The 20,001-nt window shown below is 34.4% G+C and overlaps 2 protein-coding genes and 1 pseudogene across 11 annotated transcripts; 1 reads left to right on the top strand and 2 right to left on the bottom strand.

Annotated features, from left to right (window-relative positions):
• Positions 1 to 965: 965 nt before the first annotated feature.
• Positions 966 to 1,987, bottom strand: LOC142634492 (uncharacterized; annotated as a pseudogene).
• A 7,422-nt stretch (positions 1,988 to 9,409) lies between these two features.
• Positions 9,410 to 13,862, top strand: LOC142636506 (protein NUCLEAR FUSION DEFECTIVE 6, mitochondrial). 10 transcript variants are annotated; one of them, XR_012844350.1, is made up of 5 exons: positions 9,410 to 9,687; positions 9,783 to 9,904; positions 11,672 to 11,778; positions 12,310 to 12,381; positions 13,610 to 13,746. XR_012844350.1 is itself a non-coding variant. In XM_075810755.1 (4 exons), exons 1-3 carry the CDS (start codon positions 9,530 to 9,532, stop codon positions 12,327 to 12,329), a joined length of 300 nt encoding a protein of 99 aa, XP_075666870.1. In that variant the 5' UTR covers positions 9,410 to 9,529; the 3' UTR covers positions 12,330 to 12,376; positions 13,610 to 13,862. The 10 variants fall into 10 exon arrangements, 6 of the variants coding, with proteins under 6 accessions (XP_075666870.1, XP_075666873.1, XP_075666868.1 ...); XR_012844352.1 differs by lacking the exon at positions 11,672 to 11,778 and having other exon boundaries at positions 13,610 to 13,862; XR_012844351.1 differs by lacking the exon at positions 12,310 to 12,381 and having other exon boundaries at positions 13,610 to 13,862.
• Positions 13,863 to 17,269: 3,407 nt separating this feature from the next.
• LOC142635201 (zinc finger BED domain-containing protein RICESLEEPER 1-like) lies at positions 17,270 to 18,076 on the bottom strand. The gene has a single exon (XM_075809399.1). It carries the CDS (start codon positions 18,074 to 18,076, stop codon positions 17,270 to 17,272), a length of 807 nt encoding a protein of 268 aa, XP_075665514.1.
• Between the last annotated feature and the right edge of the window lie 1,925 nt (positions 18,077 to 20,001).

Below are 20,001 nucleotides of genomic sequence, written 5' to 3'. Positions count from 1 at the left end.
GTCTTGTATTTTGGTTGGAATTTCACTAAAAGTTGGATCCAAAGGCTTTACATATGCAGCTGCAAAGCGAGCACCCAACAGAGTGATCATCTTCTCAAAATGTCTACTTATGGTTTCACCCGAATGCTGAAATAATTCTTGAACCATTCGGTTACATGTTCCATGACCAAGTATCACTAAACACAATGCCACTAACTCTTCTAACCTTATATTCCTTGAATGTTGAAGTCCAAAGTCATGTTGTAAAACTTGACACAAATTATGAAACACCTCCTTTCTCATTCTAAACATATTGTAACACAAATTCTGATTACTTTCCATACAGCGTCTCAGCCAATCTCACCCTGTTTGTTCAGAATCATAACAAGGAGTCTTATTAATGTACTTATTGAAATACGTCACAACTGCTTCACAGGTAACTGTCACAAGCTGGTAAAACTCCTCGTCAGAATCGTCATTACTATCATCATCATCAGAATCACCTTCACTATCATCATCACTGTCACTACTCTCACCATCATCATCATCATCATCATCATCATTGTTATCACCATCATTATTATTGTCCGCACCATCATTATTATTGTCAGCATTGTTATAATCACCACCATCATGATCATCACAATAATTTCTGTAATCCCCATCCATTAATAGTTCCATAAAATGGCCACTCTCATGAGTACCATTATAATCATCCATATTGGTTTAAGCTACACAACAAAGTAACAAATACTCAATCAAGACAATTCACAACATACCAAGACAATTCAGAACATCAAGTATATAACACTGTAATGAAAATTTCAAATGTGTTTACATTACACATATATTATTCCAAAGCTAATACTAAATATCACATAACTTAGTTTAAAGTTAATACAACATAGCAAATACAACATAGCAAATACAACATAGCTAACTTAGTTTAAAGTTAATACAACACAGTTAATACCACATAAGGTTAGTCACTTCTTTTGGTTATAAATCATTGCTTGTAGCCACTCTAGTTGTGACTCTGGGTCCTTGAAAGTTAGGAACATCTCCCTACGTGACTTTTTTAGTAAGATAATGGAAGCTTGAACCACAAACGTACTTTCCACTCCAGGAAGTGCTCTCACAATCGCCATTATATTATCAATTGAACTTGGTGACTCTCGAGAAGTACCTTTAGACCTATTCTGACATACAGTTATTAATTGACTAATACGATTGTCCAACATTGCAGCTCCTCCTATCTTCTTCTTTTTCTTCTATGAGGGTATTGATTCACTAGCTCGCTTTTGTCCTAAACTACGTGATTGACAAGTATGTCCTTGCTGCAAACTATCAATGTCTACACTCATGTCACATTGGTTATCCTTAAATTCGGAGCTACCATCTGAATCACCAGCACCCTCTTTTGGCATTATTAGAGGTAATGTACCTGAAGAAGGGGTCCATGCAGCTACCCCAATTGCTATAACATCCCTAAACATTATCTCAAGTTGTTCTAGATTCTGTGGACCTTTCTCTCGAAATTTTTTAGCTTTGGGTAATTCTTACAAAATGTAATTGTAATTTCACTCATATAAGAATAATATTTTTAAAAAAAAAACTATCTCCAACTAACTACATATTAATAAAATACTCAACTCACCTTCAACTTTAGGTCCCACCAATAATCAGGAGCAACAATCGTTCCCTTCACTGCATCCCAACCTAAACCTGTGTCAAGATTCCTCAATTGTTCCCACACTTTCCAATCACCTTTTAATACAACCCACCTACTTTTTAATGGGTCCTTATCATAGTTTTGACTGGTCTCATCACAAAATTTGGTCACCAAATTGAACCAACCTTTGGTACTAAAGCCAGCACCTTTTGTTCTATTCCCGGCTTGAATTTGTTCCACGCAAAGGTTACAAAAAGTAGTTGTCCACGTTGGATTAATATCCCAATCTGCTCTAGCCTTTTTTACCTCGGGGTTGGAAGTGGTCTTTTTACCCATCTATAAAGTTAACCAACCATAAGAAATGCAAAAAATAGAAGATTGCAAAAAATGCAAAAAACACACAATCAATAACATAAAAAATAAGTTTACACTTAAATGAGTGAAAATAATTAAATATGTGTCAATTTGCTCAAGTAACTAGTTCATATTTTTTATTATGCAGTGCATTCCTAGAGAAGGAGAGTGAATTATCTTCATTAAATCTTCCAAGTCATCAAACTTGATTCTTCTCAAAAAAAAACAAAAAAAACAAAAAAACAAAAAAAGTCATCAAACTTGATATTTATGTCAATCTGTTGACTCATTTTTATGTGTTAATAAGGGAAGTACATTTATGTCCATCTATTTATTACCTATAAGTTGTGCACTAATTATGTATATAAAAGGAATATATATATGCACAGACACATATTGTTATAAAATTTATTTATGAAACAATTTATTGGAATGCCCCAGCAGCAGCAGCTGATGGGGCATGCCCAGCAGCAGCAGCTGATGGGGCATGCCCAGCAGCAGCAGCTGCTAGCAGCAGTTGATGCAACAGCTGCTGCTGCTGGGCATGCCCCATGATGCAGCTGCTGCTGGGCAGAGGCTGGAACCAAGTCAGCCAAACAACAAATGAGAACAATTTTTGAAATACTCAAGTACTGAAATTTCTTTCTTATATTCTTTTTGAAATATTAGACAAACGAGGAAAATCATGGACAATTTTTTTCTTATATTCCCTAAATTTCTCACATAATAAATTCAACAAAACTTTCAACTTCAAGTACTGAAAGTTCAGGGTTTTTTTTTTTTTTTTTTTTTTTTTCTATGCAATAGTGAAAATAGAAAGAAACCCAGTGCGTAAAACAATATATAATTCACAACTTTACAATCAAAAAGCTCCTATATTGCACAAAACCAGAGAATTAAAGAGAAAGCTAGCAACACATAAAACGTAAAATTCACAACAAATAACTCAGGATTACAAAGCAACACACGACGTAACTTCACAATGATAATTCCCCTAAATGCAATACAAACCAACTCAAATATAACAAACTCAAAATAGAGTGACTAACTGTTACCCAAACCCTTTTTTTTCCAGGCTATGAACAAAATATATGACACACTAAGCTAAGCACAGACACATGCAGAGTTTCATAAACATAAAAAAAAAATAAAAAAAAAATAAAAAAAAGAAGAAGAAGAAGAAAAGAACATCAATAAATCATAATATGGTTTCATTTTGGCCAAACAAACAAATGGGGCTTTATTTCAAAACCATTTGCAAAAATTTCTAAATCTGAAACAAAAAAATTTCAAAACCCAATCAACTAAAGAACCAAATGGGTCATCATTAAATCTCCAAACCCTCAAAAACTCAAAAAGGTACAAATAAAGTTAGATCAAATACACCCTGTTTGTTCAGATCTAAAAAAAAAAAAAAATTCAAATGCGTACCTGGAGGTTTTTGGTAGCAGGTCAGTCTTGCTTGGTGCTTTTTTGATCAAATGCATACCTTCAAAAAGACTTTCTCAGATCAGAAAGTCTCATAAATAAATTTTAAAAAAAAAATTACAAATCAGAGAAAACGAAGAAAGCAGAAGAGGAAGAAGAAGAAGAGGAAGAAGAAAGCAAAAGAGGAAGAAGAAGAAGAAGTCACGGATGACTTACCACAGAGAGATCGGTAGCATCACGGAGAGGGCAGAGCAAAGAAGAGGTGAGAGGAATGAGGGTCAGGGATTTCAGCGAAGCAGAGAGATGAGATGAGAGGGTGATTCGGTAATTTTAGTACTCAGCCCAACGAATAGCTGAAAACGTTGATGGACGTTTTGCTTATGGACATCCAGACCTCCATAAACGGATTTAGCGTTTTTGCCTTTGCCCAAAATGCAACTTTTACCCAAAAATTGCGTTTTGCTTCACCAAACGCCCAAAGAAACCCAGCTTTATGTAAAAGCTGCGTTTTAGCCCCTAAAAGCCCAACCAAACGGGCACTAAAACTTACAGGGGATGCACACTTTGATGCCTCAGGGAATGGAGTGGATGTCTCACGGGCAATTTGCATACCACTAGAACTTAGTGCTTTAGTAAAGATGAGCCGAAGTAAGAGCAAGTCAAGAAAGCAATGCTTGATGGCAAGGCCACTTTTTTGTTTCTGATATGCAAGCGGAATTATTTGTATTCAGAAGTGAGTTACTCATCGTAACTTCATAAATCCTAATTGAATTTTGATTCTTATTTTTTTTTTTTTTTGAAAAATTGAATTCTGAATTGGGAGCATTGTTTTCATTTTGGTTAGCAATATTATCACAAACACGCCGATCCGTTGCCAAATTGCTTGATCAAGGGATCATGATTCCATTTGGAAAGGCTATGTGAAAATCTTGCCTATAATTTTGGAAGTTAACTAACAATAAGTGATAAGTATGATCAAGGAAACATTTTCACAATAGATGTGTGCTTAGTAATCTGACCACACTTAATGCTTAGACTTTAGATTATTAATAGAGATAGATCATAGATGACACAATCAATATTAAACAAAACCAAGCATTTTATTTTAGAGATAATTACAATATGCTGCTTACCCTATGGCTTAAACCCTTTTTCGCCCTAGACTCCCAAACACTTTGTGCATGAGGAGTTTTCACTATATTGCCACTTCAGTCCCAATATCATAAATTATTGAAGACTTTTCACTATATTAGTATTTGGATGTATTAGAAATTATCTTCTAACAATCACTATGCGGCACTATTTATCTTTCACTGTGCAGTTGCTGTTCACATAAAATTTGGAATTATTACTAACAGTTACTGGGCAGTAAGAGAATAATAAGGATGGATGCTAAGAAAGAAATGTGTTGCAAGAACAAAATAACAGTACAATATATAAAAACTGATAATAAAATTCTATTTTGAAAAGATAATAAACTTACTTGAATAATACTTAACTCACTCAAATTCTTCAAAATAATCCAAGGATGATTCCTCTGATACAAGGATAATTTTTTTAATACAAGGAAGGATTTTTTTGGGACTAATAGAGGATCGGAGAGGGGTTTTGATACAAAGGGACTAATGTTCTTATCTTCTTCTATGCCTAAGGCTTCTATTAGCTTGCTATGAGCTTGCCTATTCTAACTCATACAAATGCTATAAATATAGGAATACAAAAGTGAAAAAGCCAAAAGATGAATAGTAAATTCATAATAATAAAGTGAGTAGTGAAAGTAAACAGTTCTGCACAGTAGTGAACAGTGTCACACAATAACTGTCAGTAATAATTCCAAATTTTCTGCATGAATTATAACTAACATAATGACGGATGAACAGTGCTGAATAATGACTGTTACAAGATAATTTCTAATAAGTCAAAATATTGGTATAATGAAAAGTCTTCAATTATTTTTGATATTGGGACTAGAAAAGTAAGAATTTCAATAATACTCTATTGAGGTATATAGATATATCCTAATAGAGTAAAACTTACATGGTTGTATTGACCTACGCAACAAAAATTGTTTCATCTTTTACAAGGATTTTTTTTTATATAAGAAAGTTGTGTCCTAGCCTTCGACCAAGCTATTTTATAAGATACTTCGAAAACTCCATGGACTGAACATGGGCCACTCTACATAGAAGCCAGGGTGTTCATAGGAACACCTTGACTTGCCCAAAAAATATTATACTCTAAAAAAATTAGATATAATAATTATACCTTGTGAGAGATCGTGCCTCTGGCCTAAACCTTCAAAAATAAGGTTTTGACATAACCCACGCAAATGGGTGGAGTCAAGTTGGTGTCTCTCAAGAGACAATAGAAATTCTACTATTGTTATCATCTCTCATAGGTAAAGAGTTTTACAACGCAGTCGATACTTATTTTAATAAAGAAAATAAGAAACTAAAATAATTGAAAAAAGAACATCATTGTTATTGATAATTTGAAATTATTCGTACATCTCTTTGATAATAACTAAAAATTACATTGCTTCGATCTTAGATACAATCTAAAACAAAATATAACACTTTCATTCCTAGTTACAATCTAGAAAGAGAAGATTACAAGTATAAGTCTAATCTATTATTCCTTCTTCTAAGTTCAGGGGCTAGGTTACATGATTGGGAATGTCTTAGGCACCCAACCTACATGGTGAAACCAATTTTTTATTCTTAATTTGGTGGCCAATGATCATATCATATCATTTAAGAGTTTATATCATCCAAGAACATGTGATTGCAAAGATATTGAAACAAATAAGAGCACGATGAAACCATATTTTGGGCATGCTTAGATTGAAATTGGAAGAGATGATGAATATGTGTGTGATGTGTGACAAATCCTAATTTAATAGTATGACCATGTTATATGAAATTGAAAAACAGTAATCCAAGAGTATGTGGACATGTTATTGAAAACCCCTAATTCATGGAAAGACTATAAATATCCTAGATCTAACATGCTAACAAGCAAGAACGTGTGAAAAACTATCCCTTATAGTGATAATGAAAAAGAAAGGCTTAGAAACCTTACCTACATGCACCAGCACTCCAAGTAAGAAAACTCTTCTAGAGGGGTTTGTGAGTAGGAAGTTGGTAGCTTGAAACCATGAGGTCCAAAGACTCCAAACTATCTCTTCTAGTGAATTGAGACCAAGAGATCCAAGACACCAAAGACACATGCCTACTACTAACTCTAGAGAATAGGGATAGAGGGAGAGAGAAATCTCAATTTTCTAGGAAGCTCTTCGAATTTCTTGAGTTTCTGAGATACTTGATGTGTTTTTGAATTGTTGGTGTATTTATAATAGAAGTGGGGGGGGGGGGGGGGTGGGGGGTTAGAGATGAGTCTCCAAGCAATGTGGGATTCCTAAAAAATTAGGTTTTGAAGAAAAAACGTAGGAAACGAGGACAAAGTAATTGGGGAGCAAGCTAAACTAAAAGGGGAAGAAAATTTGGAAATCTGATCCAAGTGTCGATTAGCACTTGGTCCCAAATCCTCTAGATCTTTTCATTTTTTGTTTCGTTTGTCTCCATTTTCAATTGGGATATGGTTCTTCCGAATTTTGACTTCCTTCTATGATTTTCTTGAATCTTAAGGTCAAAAAGTTAATTAATTAATTAATTAATCAATTGAACTTTGGGTTAAATACTTTGATGTTGGATTAAATTAGATGCATGCAACCTTATCGTGGACTCTATTCTCAGCCAATAGGATCATAAGACATCATTTAATTTAAATTGGACTAAAAATAGACCAATTAAAATTAAGAGATCATAATCACCTATGGTCGGGATTTAATTCATTAAGGGCACTTTATCGTTAAAACATGTTTTCTTGATATCTTTTAATCTAGTTGTCCAATTAATATTCATGAACTGTTGTTTTGATAGTTATGACCTCAAGATTGATTTTATGAAAATTATTTGGAGATCAAACGACCAAAATTACAGTTTTTCCCTAAAGACATGAGATGGTGATGATATGCAATGCCATGCAAGTGAGGTTAATTTGGAGTTAAAAAATGGGGTGTCTACATACCTATTTTGTCTAGGTAAAAACAAATATTTAACACTCTGACTTGGGATCCCATAAATTTGGGTTCAACACTTATAAGTAATAAGTGTAATACTAGGGACACAACAAAATGTAACATTCCTAAATTAGCATACCAACTCACACAAGGGCCCACCACGATCTTTAATTTAAAATCAATTTAATTAAAAAAAATTGGAATATTAAATTAGGGATGTCGTAAAATTTTTGTGTCTCTAGTATTAATCACAAGAATAATCTTGGCCCACCAAATATAATCCATAAACAAAAAAAATAAAATAAAAAACCAAATAACAACAATAAAAATTGGTCCAAATAACAGCAAATATATCCCAAACAACAACAATATTAGGCCAAATAACAACAAATGAACAAAATATACAAAAAAAAGGTCATTCAAAAATAAAAACCTCTAATCATTTAGATTCATAACTCGTTCAATCTATTACATAAAAAATAATTCATAATATAATTTTTCCTTATAAAAATGGTACCAAGAGAGATAATGTGGCCATGAGTTCTCCTCGGCAATGCTAGTAGCTCTGCTCTTCTCAGCAGCTTGGCATGCAATTACAACATGTATTTTACATTTCTCTTTGCCCTTGTCTCTCTCTCCCCATTTTTTTTCTTATCTATTATTATTTTAGATTCTCCCTCACTTTATTACTCTCATATTCAAGTTATCTTTTTATTAAATTTTCTATAATTTAAATTTTTTAATGACTACCCTATAAACAATTCTTAGAGCCATCATTGGTAATGATAGTATGGTGGATGTAAATTAAGATATATGAGTTTATGACATATGCTTCAAGTCCATTAAACCTATCACCCAATTGTATACAGAGGGACATAAGGAAAATTTATTTTATTATAATTATGTGTTTGAATTCAAATGAGAACCTAGTATACTGCACACATAGAGAATAGTTTACTTAAGTTTTATCTTACATACTAATAATAGTAGGACAAGGCTTATGTCCAGTGCATTAGTGCAGTGGACACAATCCCAACTCATAATAGTATATCAAATACTAAAATACAAAAACTACCCCCAAATTTTGGATTAATGACATATATTACCCAAACTATTCAAAAAAATCTAATTTGCCCCTAAACACTGACCACACTTACGATAGTTTGAAAGCTTATTTTTAGCTTTTATTTACATTTTTGAAAACCTCACATTTTCCCAAATTTTCAATTCTTAAAATTTTTTTCAAGATACAAGTATATTTTATCACACTTTCAACAAAAAGTTTTTAACAAAAAAGCTAAATAAGCTGCTTCTAAACGGAGACTAATCCTTATTTTGCTCCATACTCAATATTTGATTCAATCATTTAGTATTCACTAAAACACTTCCTTTGTACAATCATAGTGGGACTAGGCCCGTTTGGTAATGTTATTCTAGTAACGTTATTTAATTGTTGTGAAAATACGTGTGATTGAAAAAATGTTGTAGAAATATGTGTTGTGCTATTTAAACAACAAAAATTGTCGTTTAAACAACATTACCAAACAGGTCCTTAATTGTGGCAATTTAACTTACGACAATTTTAGAACCCGTTTAGTATATGTGTTTAAACACTTGTTTTCTATTTTTAAATAATATTACACGTATTTCTACACATTTTATTACTAGAACAATATTACTAAATGAACTGTTAGTTTTTGGAAAAGTGAGCACAAACAATATTATATGCCGTTTGTGCTTACGTGTCAAATTAAATGATTTTGAAAAGTTGATGAGCAATTAGCTATGGTTTTTGTAGGAGTATTTTACTACTTTACCCTATATCAAAATTCCAATATGGCTCTTAAAAAAAATAAAAAAATAAATAATAATCCAATATGGCTCACCATTCTCGTACGAGCGTATACACACAAAGACCTTTACTGAAACCTAAAACCCCAAAAGAAATGCAAAACCCTTGAAACAAAAACGCAGCCTCAAACCAAAACCAAAACCAAAACCCCAGAGGCAGAGCCATGTCATTCGCCGCCGCCAGAGCCGCCAAGTCCGTCCTTCGATCCACAGCGGCTCGAACCACAGTGGCATCGAGGTTCGCTGCAGGTCCCGGAGCCAGACCCGCAAGCTCACCATTTCGCATCCCCAAACAAAACTCCCTCTCCAACCGCATTTTCAGGTAACACTTCAAAACAAAAACAAAAACTTTCTCAATGAAATGAATGAATCTTTTTGATATTTGAACTAATGATATTTTTATTTGTTGGGAAAAAGGTCGCCCGTGGAGCTGAGTTGCTGTGTGGAATCGATGCTTCCTTATCACACAGCCACTGCTTCTGCATTGCTTAATTCAATGCTCTCTGTCTCTCGCCGCAGCTATGGTTGGACTCCTGAAGGTAATTTCTCTTTTCATTTGATCTCCACTAATTTATATTCATTTCTTTTTCAATTACATTATAGTACTGTTTTGTGGTTTTGGAATTATATGTTTGTTTGAATGAGCTGTTTGTTTTGGTGGTAGGTAGGTGTAGGTGTAGGTGTGGTATTGCTTCTTTTATTCATCTTGTGTTGTTGATGTATAAGCTGATTCTTTATCTGGGTTTTTTGTTATTTTTTGTGGTGTTGGTGGTCTAGGTTGTAAATTACCAAGTTCAAAGTTTTATCTTTGTGTATGAGTTGTGACCCTAATAAGTTACGTAATTAATGCACGTATGAGGGTAATTAAACTCGCACTCAGCAATATGTATTGGCTTTGAGAGTGAATTCAGCTCTAATCCTTGAACTGACTTTTTCAGTTTCTGCGTATTCCGAGTTTTCATTTGTAGATTCTCCTTTTGCTTCTCTTTAATCCCTCAATTATTATACGAATCAGTACTTCTTTTCAATATCTTGATTTGTAGATTCTTGAGGGAAGAAAGGAGGAGAAAGAAGACAGAGAGAATTTACTGTTTAATAAAGTTTGTTGTCGTGGTGCAGACAGCTGAGCTTCAGAGGCTGCCGTCATACTCCTAAGTTGTCAAAGGGACACACTAAAATAGAAAAAGACCTGGTTTTAGCTTTGTGGACTGTTTCGGGATTGTAAATTAGTGTTTTATTAGGTTTGCAGTGCTTTATGGTTTGTGTATTCAACTGGAGCTTAATTTGGCAAAAATAATGCTCATTAAAAGGGTCCTAGTCCTTTGTGGTTGCTTTTCAGTATGAAATGTTTATCTGTAGTCACTCATGTGAAATCAAGGATATTTTATGGTCTTTACATTCGTACTTTTCACCTAATTTATTATGTTAATGGTTCATCAATTTGGAAAAAGATAGTTTCAGAAAATCTATTCCTGAAAATATTTTGTTTTAGTAAAATTCTTTTTAACTTTTATGGGTTGATCAATTGAAGAGGAACCCTTATGTTCAACATGTGAAGTATCTGTTACTCCATTATCAATTGAATGAGTGTTGGGTCCTTGGTGATTACTACTGAGATTTGAAAGCCATATGTTTGTTGTGGGTATCAAGCTGCAAGTAACCAGTTGAATTTATTGATAACGTACATTATTTGATAAATGAAAAATAGGAAGGTCTATATTATGTATAGATAATATTATGAATGTTCGAGCCCAAGTGGATCTGTAAGCAATCAAATTTCATAGCCTACATAATATATATGATTATTCAGGGTATGATATGGTCTTGTTAAAGATAAGTAGCAAAGCAGTAAATGGTGGTAGGAAATAAATAAATTCAAGTTTATCTTTTATGGATTGGGAAAGAAGGGGACTCTTCTTGTAGATTGTTCGGTCATGGTTATTACTGCCAATGTTCTGGTGAGTTGCCAGTATACAAAATACAATACATCTGGGTTTTTTTTTTTGGCGATGACAAATCCTATTTATGATGTGGGGAACTTTTATTATAACAGAGATGTGAATCCATTGGCAACAATTGGGATAGCCGTATACATCTTGTATTTGTCCTCTTTTAGGGAGTGGGGTTGTCATGGGAGTGGTTTGCATTTCAAATAGTTTGGATGGAGATTTTGGGTATGACATTAAGTAATTTTTCTGCCTTATTAGTTTCCCCATTATTGGGTTTTTCTTTTTGATTTAGGTAATCCCATCTCTCTCTATCTCTCTCTCTCAATGAAAGAATGCCTACTCTCTTTCCTTTTGTAGGGCAAGAGAAGACTAGATGAAGAGCAAGCATCAAATATGGATTGACTTGGATTTGTTTTTGTTGTCTACTTTGAAAGTATTGGTGAATTTTCTCTTCAGTAGATTTGGTGAGAAGACTGTCTTTTGAAAACTCATGTAGAAAGATGAGAGATTGAACACTATATATTATACTTTTTATGGATTTAAGAGAAGTAATAAAATTCTGTAGAATCCAACTTGATCTCCTTAAGCACTTTACTTAGTTCATTGCTCTCTTGAAAAGAGACATTTTTTGTTGCTTCCGCATTTAATTAACATTTTGACCGTTAGGTGTTTATCTTTCATTTCCTTAAAAGTCCTTCATGGATAGTGAAGGATCAAAAAGCCCAAAGCGTATGTATTATCTTGCAAAAATGATAGTTACACACAAAATTTGGTAGTCCATTTTGGTTTTGATTGCTTATCTCAATGTGATTCTTGTAATTTTCGTTGCTTATTTGATGAGTCAAAAATTTGATTTTTTGGCTGATTTGAACAATAGAAACAATGAATGGAAATGGGAAGGTCTTTCCCATATTTTATCTAGTCTGAATGATTTATTTCATTGATAATATTGTCAAAATAGTTGAGGATCATACTGATTTGTTGTATTCACTCAGATTGCAATGATGATGTATGATGAATGTCAGAGGGTTCGAGCGGAGTTTTATGTACATGCACTCTAAGGCAAGGTGGTGAAATAAAGCTTTTTTAGTAGGATTTCTAGATGCTTCTTGCCTGTTTACAAAGCCAGCCAAAGTGGTGAAGGAAAATTTTAATTGTTCCTAGTAGGAAGTAACTGAAGTTATAGATGGGTATTTATTGAATGGTGTTTCAACCTTTAAATATAAAGAAGTTAAATCTGTAGTTGGGTATGATGAATTGATGATGATGATAACAATGTTCCCTCATCAAGTAATTTCTTCATCCTTATAATTGCACGTCAAACTGAAAGCACTATTCTTTTGGTTTCAGTTTCAGATTTGTAGTTGATGTTTTCTTATACTTCAGGGTCTGAAGAATACTTCTCTGCTAATGATAATAATCAGGTGGCTCTGCTAGAAAGATAAGTGAACACATTGGATTTACCTTAGCTAACCAATAAACCACTTAAAGTTTTAATAAAAAACTTGAAGATCCAAAATAGTATAACATGTAGAATTCGGCAACAGACATGGTTATAGACCGCCTGTATATGCAAATTTGATATTGGCAGTTAAGAGTCGTGATATGGCAAGTATAGTAGACAAAGAGCGTGTCTTTAGGTAGTGAGAAAAACCTTGTGAATGCTAACATTAATATTTTAGACAACTTGTTTTCAAAAAAAAAAAAAAAAATTAGACAACTTTATCAGTTCAAATCAATATATTAGATAGTCTTATCTTCCATTTAAGCTTAGTTATTTTTGCAGTGTGAAATGTACTTTGTACAAACTGTCCTTCCTCTATTGTTGTTGCCATAAATTGGTCACTTCTAGTTGCAAATTTCTTAGATAAATATTTGAATGTGATATCGAATGAAATTTGGTATGGGGATGTGATATTTGTTTCCACCTTTTCCTTTCCTTATCTCTAATCCACTATTCTGGACCAAGATGGTTAATGTGCTCTTTCATCTGCTGCCACCTTCAGTTTCTAAGTTCCGACATAATTTCTTCTTGGCTTTAGCTGCTTCTTTGTTAGGGCTGTGACAGTTGCTAATTGGCTTTCATCTTAGGGCTTGCCACTTTGCCTCTATTTCTATTTAGTTTGTCTCTGGATATTAAAAATGCCAAAGTATGAAAATTAGTACACTATTCTTATATTGTTAATCATTTTTTTTTCTTTTCATTTTTCTAATTTTGGTTGCAACTTTTTGGGTAAGATACTTACAAACATTTGTTCTACCCTTAATTAGTATTTTCTTGTTCTTGTGTTGTAGATGGATGATTGTTGTTGGGGTGCAGTACATTGATCATAATTTCCATGGATTTCAATGGACTTTGTAAGACTTGCTTGAGCCATTATTCTCCTAGACCGGATTTGAAAATCAAAGGATTAAAAGTTGTTCTACATGCACTCAGAAGTAGGTATCATAATGAGATTAGATTGTTTTCTATTTTCCAAATACTAAAGTACAGTGTTAGATGAACTCTTTTATGTGAGTTATGGATGATCCTCATCTCCCTTGGAAATGTTTGTGTTGCTTCACACGCTTTATAGAATAGGTAGCAGTGATTCAGGATAGCTAGTTGCATATGATGATCTTACATAGATGAGGTGGCATGTAGGACTGAGTTTCATTGGATGCGGAATATGGTCATAAATCAAACCCGAAACCATTAAAAATTGACAGTTTGGTTAGCTAGTGCTGTATGGCAGGTTCGCATGGATTTACTATAGGCAGCCTACAATGCTTTAGTACTGGGATGATGCAAATTTTAGCAAGTACATATGCTGTCTTTCGGATTCAAATCTAAAGATTTTCAAGGCTGCTTTGTGTTATATGCTAGTCCTCTCCCCTTTTACAAGTGGTGGAGAGGATTTTAGTCCAAGTTTTTCCCCTTAAAAAAATGGGATCATGCCATTGAGCCACAAGGTTATTGGCATCTATGTGATTGTTGAAATAAAGGCATCTAGTGTGCAATCCCAAGCCCTTGGAAATAATTTGTCATATTGAACAATGCCATCTTTTGGGGTTTCAAATTAAGGTAAATTGTGTACTTGTGGCTTGTTTTGTGTATGACAACTTTGGTATTGTGTTAAGCATTGTGTGGTCCTTTGGTGTGGCAGATTGTAGGGTAAATCAGTTAAATTCTTTTGGTCATCATTGTGAACCCACTAGTGTCATCGGCATTTCCACCAAGTAGGGTAGTTTGGAAAATTTTGGAAACCAAAACAAATTGGACAAATGCATAAGCTCTGGTAAAAATCAATGTACAATTTTCCGTCAAGTGGGATGAGAATATCCAGAACTTCAGCATCATGATAAAGTAAGAACGGCTATTTTTAAAAGAACTACAAATACTCGAGCATTGCCAAGAATATAAACAAACGCATAATTTGGATCTGACTAGATCTTAGATTACTTGTAAATCTAAATACCAGGACCGGTGTTGAAGGCTAGAGTGGAGTGCAGACTGAGGGTGAACTTAAGACATAATTTATGGGTGTTCAATAGGCCTGGTGGCTTTAGTCAGGAGCCTGTTTTATGCTTTACAATATGGCCTGCTTTTGGAGCTAAGCAGCCGAGAACTTATGGTTCAGTGCTAGTGCTGACTGCTGAGGCTAATTCATTTTTGGTTGCCCATTGCAATGCCATGGGATCTAACAAAATTTGGTCTAGGGGTGTGCAAAAAACCGAGGAACCGAAAAAATCGCTTCAAACCGACGCAAAATTTTCGGTTCGGTTTCGGTTTTACCATGTAAAAAACCGAAAATTTCGGTTCGGTTTTCGGTGGAGAATTTTTATGCACCGAACTGACTGAACCGAACCGAAATATTATTATATATTATTATTTTGTATTTTATATTAAATATATAATATAAAATTTGTAATATTTGAGTGGAGATACATACGCTTCAGCTGTTTGGCAGAGTTGGGCCTCCATCAGTGTATTTTAAAACTCACAATTGGGCCTTTATTTGTTCAGTCCTCTAAATTTTTAATGATTCAAATTTCAAATGATCCGGCCTGCCTAGCTTTAATGCTTAATAGCTTTTCAATGTTCAATTGTTCAGTGTTCACACTTCACTACTTCAGTGACTTAGACTTAGTCTTCACAATCCGGTAGGGCTGTAATTGGTTCGGTTCGGTCGGTTTTTTTTTTTTTTAAACTGGCCAACCGAAACTGAAATATTCGGTTTCCAAATTTCTCAACCGAAACCGACCGAAATAGTTGAAACACCATCGGTTTTGGTTTCGGTCGGTTTTTCGGTTTTTGAGCCTAGAGTTTGGGCCAGTTGCGCCTTTGGTTTTTTTCCAAAAATTCTGTTTGGGCTTTTTTTTTCTTTTAAAATGCAGTATTCAGCCACTTGTTTTTTTCCTTTTAAAATGCAGTATTCAGCCACTTGTTTTATGACCTTTTTATGCTCTAATTAAACCTTATTTAGAAACCTGTTTTGGGCCTTTTCTAGGAACCAGTTATAGCCCAGATTTAGGCCTTATCTATTTTGGCCAAGTGGCCATCTTTGGGCCCTTTTTAGCTTTCTGTTTTTGCCCTTTTTGGCCCAGATTCGGGCCTTTCCTATTTTGGCCATTTTTGAGTCTTTTTACACATCCATAATGCAATTTACAAACAAGAAAATATCACAACCTACTTTGCATTTTACATTTTTCATAACTTGCTTTTGCTCAACATAAATCCAGAAATACACATTATAGCATTCATCAAAAAAAAAAAAAAAAAAAAACCTGCTACAGATTCATAAATGCAAAAATACAACACATAGCAGATTCATAAATCACAACCTGTCATAAATTCATAACCTGCTTTAGAGCTTCTATTCAACTCATTAAAATACACATCACATATTTGTAAATCCAAAAATAACCTGTCAACAATGCATTTGCACAAGCACAACCTGTCAACACATATTCAAAAATCCAGAAATAATCTACAAATCCAGAAATAATTTAGAGCAAAAAATTGCTCTAGTGCTCAAAGTCTCAAACTAATCTGTAACTTGTTACAGGCACCCATCAAATACAAACAAGATTAAAAAATAAATTGTACAAGTCAAAATAAAATAACTAGTGCAGATTTCATTCCTTCATTAGTAATATGTCAATGTCCACATATTGTCCATATGTCAATATCTACATAATAGCATTATAGCCAAAGACTCAAAATAAATTGGCCATATGTCATTGCCTATTGCCTAATATCATATATTGTCTATGTATAGGCCACTGTCAAAGCACAAAATAAAAGCCCATATCTATATGTGGCCACTGTCTACTAGTGTCTAATAACAAAAAGTGTAAATATCAACATGTTAAGTTGTTGTCAAATACCACCCGTCCAAAGAGCAAAGAGCAAAGAGCAAAGAGCAATCTTCAACCATGAGCTTCAATAGGCGTTGGTGTGGACATGCCTAGTTCTGATGTTAATGTAGCATCACTCACGAGTTCTACAAAAAAAAAATGAAAAAAAAAACATAAAAGTCACTTGTACAAAAAAACAATAAATAAGCCAAGAATCCAAGACATTCGTTTTTTTTTTTTAATAAAGAAAAAAGTAGTCATGCAAAATGTACAATAAAACAATAAATATGCCAAGAATCCAAGACATTCAGTTTTTTTTTATAATAATAATAGACATGTAGAATTTTTTTTAACAAATAAAGAAATAGAAATTCATATTTTTTTAATATAACAAATAATAGTTATACCTCCATCAAGCTTTTCAAACTCCTTAACATCATCCATGGTAGCACGAAGGCAGATTGGAGCCGATGAAGGACGGAGCCAGTTTTGAGCACAAATGAGGGCTTCCACCATAAGTGGAGACAATGAACTCCGGAAGGGATTAAGGACATGACCAGCCGTACTAAAGGCAGATTCTAAGGCCACAATGGATACCGGAACTACAAGAACATGTCATGCAACTCTTGAAAGCACACGGTTTCGTGGAGAATTAACCTTCCACCAAGCCAAAATATCAAAATTATCATCAAAGACATCTTCACAACTCTCTAACAAGTAATTATCAACCTCTGATTTGGTATTTGAAGAATCAAAATTGCTCAAGCGCTTCTTAAATCCCATCATCCTCATTGCCTTTGCATCAACCACACTAGAATTATCTCCCTCCATTGATCCACTTGGTTTTTGGCCTTGGGCTTGTGCAGCAGCACTAGCACTACTACTCCCCACTTGATTTTGAGAATAAGTATTATACAAATCCACCAAAACAGCCTTTACTCTCTCTGCCATATCAACAGCCTTTTGGTTCTCATACAAAGTACCAAAATAGTACTCAAGATACCTCATCTTGTATCGAGGATCAAGAACTAACCTTACATACAACAAGTGATTCATATTATCAAAGTTCTCCCAATACTTTTCAAATTTGGTCTTCATGTTTTCAGCCATTTTTCTCAACAAATAACTATCTTTTTCATACTCCAAGTCAATTGTGTCATGAATTGACATGAGCTCCAAAAAGAAAGAATTGCTAGTGACATAATTAGCACCCGAAAACCGCATGGTTGCATCATAGAAAATTTTAAGAAATTTTGAAAAAATCCTAATCTTTTCCCATTCCACATCATCCATTCCCCAAGCAACCTCATGTATATCATCTCCATCTTCCTTTGCCTCCTCTCTAATTGTCATAAGATAATTTGGATCTTCTTCCTCCAATCTCTCAAAAGCCTTTTGATACTTCTCGGCCTTCTCCAACATAATATAGGTGTAGTTCCACCTAGTGGGCACATCTAAGCACAACTAACCTTTAAAGTCAACTTTCTCCTTCTCCGCACATAACTTAAATGTGCTTTGTCTTTGTGGAGATAATCTCACATATTGCACAAATTTCCTCACCTTCACCATTGTCTCATCCATTTCAACTAACCCTTCACGAACAATTAAATTTAAGATATGAGCACTACACCTCACATGCAAGTATTTATGCCCTGAAATTGTTGTCTTCCTATGCTTAGTCTTTTTTTGAATAAAAGAAATCAGTCCACTATTAGAGGCAACATTATCAACTGTAATACTTAGAATCTTGTCTATCCCCCAATCAAGTAAACACATCTCAACCGCCTTCCCAAGTGTTTCACCCTTGTGATTTTCCACTAAACAAAAACTAAGAATTCTCTTATGCATTTTCCAATCACTATCTATTAAATGGGCAGTGAGACACATGTAGTTCAAATTTTGAACGGATGTCCATGTATCTGTGGTAAGGCAGACCCGCTGCTCTCTTAGGGCCTTTTTCAACTTTTGTTTCTCATCTAAAAACACCCTAAAGCAAGTTTTGGCAATTGTTGTGCGGCAAGGGATTGGATTGAACCTAGGTTGGGTAATAGACATAAACTTCCTAAAACCGTAACCCTCCACAAACCTAAAAGACAGCTCATCTAAAATAATCATCTCTGCCAATGCTTTCTTACATTCCTCAAAATTAAACACCCAAGGCACAAGTTTACCACTACTTTCCCCTTCTCCCATAGGTTTGAATGCTAGGGTTGATTGGTTTTTTTTGTCTTCCCTATAAGGATATTTCAAACATTGTGATTGTATGTGAGTTCTCATGGTTGTAGTGCCATTTTGCTTAGTGTCACAAGCATAGGTTGTGCTACAGTAGTTACAAGCTGCCCTAGGTTCCCCCCCTCTTCAATAACAGTGAAATGACCCCAAACAAAAGACCACAGTAGTTACACAATTGTACAAAATTGCTTGAGCAATGTGAATGAAGACAAAGGCAAACTCCCACTCCCACCAAATGCAGGAAATATTGGTAAGAAAGATCTTTTGTTTGGGGTCATTTCACTGTTATTGAAGGGGGGGAAAAACCTAGGGCAACTTGTAACTACTGTGGCACAACCTATGCTTGTGACACTAAGCAAAATGGCACTACAACCATGAGAACTCACATACAATCACAAAGTTTGAAATATCCTTATAGGGAAGACAAAAAAAAAACCAATCAACCCTAGCATTCAAACCTATAGAAGAAGGGGAAAGTAGTGGTAAACTTGTGCCTTGGGTGTTTAATTTTGAGGAATGTAAGAAAGCATTGGCAGAGATGATTATTTTAGATGAGCTGTCTTTTAGGTTTGTGGAGGGTTATGGTTTCAGGAAGTTTATGTCTATTACCCAACCTAGGTTCAATCCAATCCCTTGCCGCACAACAATTGCCAAAACTTGCTTTAGGGTGTTTTTAGATGAGAAACAAAAATTGAAAGAGGCCCTAAGAGAGCAGCGGGTTTGCCTTACCACAGATACATGGACATCCGTTCAAAAATTGAACTACATGTGTCTCACTGCCCATTTAATAGATAGTGATTGGAAAATGCACAAGAGAATTCTTAGTTTTTGTTTAGTGGAAAATCACAAGGGTGAAACACTTGGGAAGGCAGTTGAGATGTGTTTACTTGATTGGGGGATAGACAAGATTCTAAGTATTACAGTTGATAATGCTGCCTCTATTAAGTGGACTGATTTCTTTTATTCAAAAAAAGACTAAGCATAGGAAGGCAACAATTTTAGGGCATAAATACTTGCATATGAGGTGTAGTGCTCATATCTTAAACTTAATTGTTCGTGAAGGGTTAGTTGAAATGGATGAGAAAATAGTGAAGGTGAGGAAATCTATGCGATAT

Source organism: Castanea sativa, chromosome 5 (assembly GCF_040712315.1).
Source record: "Castanea sativa cultivar Marrone di Chiusa Pesio chromosome 5, ASM4071231v1".
Taxonomy (NCBI): Eukaryota; Viridiplantae; Streptophyta; class Magnoliopsida; order Fagales; family Fagaceae; genus Castanea; species Castanea sativa.
The sequence above is the reverse complement of the archived record's forward strand: the minus strand, read 5'-3'. Positions and strand labels throughout refer to the sequence as shown.

Coding starts and splice junctions, on each gene's coding strand:
- LOC142636506 (XM_075810755.1), top strand. CDS start 9,530: ATGTCATTCGCCGCCGCCAGAGCCGCCAAGTCCGTCCTTCGATCCACA. Junction 9,688..9,782: donor CTCTCCAACCGCATTTTCAG/GTAACACTTCAA, acceptor GTTGGGAAAAAG/GTCGCCCGTGGAGCTGAGTT. Junction 9,905..12,309: donor CTATGGTTGGACTCCTGAAG/GTAATTTCTCTT, acceptor GTATTCACTCAG/ATTGCAATGATGATGTATGA.
- LOC142635201 (XM_075809399.1), bottom strand. CDS start 18,076: ATGTTGGAGAAGGCCGAGAAGTATCAAAAGGCTTTTGAGAGATTGGAG.